General features: G+C 49.7%; 1 protein-coding gene across 1 annotated transcript in view; it reads left to right on the top strand.

The window, feature by feature from the left end:
• Nucleotides 1-2,086, top strand: part of LOC108804065 (zona pellucida sperm-binding protein 3-like) — a 6,184-nt gene that overhangs the window by 1,176 nt on the left and 2,922 nt on the right. Inside the window, exons 2-3 of the mRNA XM_018575831.1 lie at nt 864-976; nt 1,971-2,074. Coding sequence (XP_018431333.1) covers nt 864-976; nt 1,971-2,074 — 217 coding nt within the window. The remainder of the gene's footprint in view (nt 1-863; nt 977-1,970; nt 2,075-2,086) is intronic.

The raw sequence follows: 2,086 nt of genomic DNA, 5'->3' as shown, positions 1-2,086 counted from the left end.
GTGTAAGGGTAGACACTCCATGCAGGTTGTGGGCTGTTGCTGGTCCTGCCTGTTGTCTTCTGCTTGGGCCATGGTGGCTCCATTATGGCTGCTGGTCCTCCAGACTATCGATACCTTGTGCTGTAGATCTCGGTGGTCAGTTCCTTGTCCTTGCAGCTCCTCATCGGGAACTCCGGCGCTAGATGACTGTTGTAATGATGATCAATGGCTCCAATAGTTTCCTCGTGAATTGGTGGTTTCCTGTCGTCCCGCCTGCACCGCTGATCTCTGGGCACTGGAGTTGTCTGAAGGTCTCGGTGCTGGTGGAACATCTGATGAGGAACAGGAAGTGTTGTATGAAGAAGGTTCTCCGGACGCCATATTGTGTGCACTTCATTTACATGTAAAACTGTCTTATGGAGACTGTGGCTGGGTGCCGCCATCTTGGATGTGATGTCAGGCGGATTCGGAGACATTTATTCGAGTGCCTCCATAGCGTTCTCCTTCACTCCTCTCCCAGCAGCTATGTAGGGAGGAGTGAAGGAGCTTGGCCAGCACAGATTAACTGTACTTCTATAAGAGGGCTGTGCTAAGGAGTTGACTCTCCTGGAGTGTCCATGACCTAGCTAGAAGTTTATGGAAAGGAGAACATTGCAGATATTTAAGATACTTGTGCTTTCTTTTTCTAAACTATTTTGGTGTCGGGGTCTCTTGGATAAAGAAGCCATTTCAAAGAGGACCTGTCCTAAGATGAAGGGTCTGCTATTGCCCAGCTTCTAAGTGTAATATTCTGTCCTGAGTGGCTGGCTTAGTTTGGGAATCTTATCGGCGTGGTGGTGAGGTCAGAGATGGTGACCAATGCAACCTTCTGATCTTCTCTGCAGACATTTCAGGACTGGCTGATCTACACCACCAACCTGACCTACAGCCCAACTTCCTCCATCACGATCATCAGAACCAACCCAGCTGTGGTCCCCATATTGTGCTACTACTACCGGTGAGTCTACACTAGTCAGCAAGGTCCTAACCAGTGTCATCCTTGCTGGTTAATATCGGAAGTCCAAAAACTCTTGGACAGACTGGTTGGGTTTTCTGCCATCTGTCCCATTCTAGAGGTTTCCCTTCCTGTCCTGTAGATGCCCAGGGACTAAAATCTCCATATAGATCACATATCACTAGAGGGGTCCCCAGCATGAGGAAGGTGGTCCTGATCCCTCTATATAGATCTTTATTATCACTAGAGGGATCCCCGGAAGGAGGTCCTGATCCCTCTATATAGATCTATCACTAGAGGGGTCCCCGGAAGGAGGTCCTGATCCCTCTATATAGATCTATCACTAGAGGGGTCCCCAGCAGGAGGAAGGAGGTCCTGATCCCTCTATATAGATCTATCACTAGAGGGGTCCCCAGCAGGAGGAAGGAGGTCCTGATCCCTCTATATAGATCTATCTCTAGAGGGGTCCCCAGCATGAAGAAGGAGGTCCTGATCCCTCTATATAGATCTATCACTAGAGGGGTCCCCAGCAGGAGGAAGGAGGTCCTGATCCCTCTATATAGATCTATCACTAGAGGGGTCCCCAGCAGGAGGAAGGAGGTCCTGATCCCTCTATATAGATCTATCACTAGAGGGGTCCCCAGCAGGGGGAAGGGGGTCCTGATCCCTCTATATAGATCTATCACTAGAGGGGTCCCCAGCAGGGGGAAGGGGGTCCTGATTCCTCTATATAGATCTATCACTAGAGGGGTCCCCAGCAGGAGGGAGGTCCTGGTTCCTCTATAGATCTCTAGTAAGACCTAACTTGGAATGCGGTGTCCAGTGTTACACAAGTAGTTGGATGTTTGGATCGGGCTTCCAGTAGAGTTGATTGTTGGCTATAACGGAGTCGGCAATGGCGGCCACCATATGGGACTTTGTAACGAGTGATATAGATTTGTGGAATTACACGATTACAGTTCCTGACTCATTACTGACGCTCGTGTCCCTGGTGTAGGCACGGTAATGTCAGCAGCAAGGCCGTTAAGCCCACATGGATTCCATTCAGCACCACAGTGACCTCTGAAGAAAGATTGTCCTTCTCCTTGCAGCTGATGACTGGTGAGGAAAGTG

Source organism: Nanorana parkeri, unplaced genomic scaffold (assembly GCF_000935625.1).
Source record: "Nanorana parkeri isolate BGI_ZX_2015 unplaced genomic scaffold, ASM93562v1 scaffold4968, whole genome shotgun sequence".
NCBI lineage: Eukaryota > Metazoa > Chordata > Amphibia > Anura > Dicroglossidae > Nanorana > Nanorana parkeri.
This window is presented reverse-complemented; position numbering and strand designations above follow the sequence as displayed.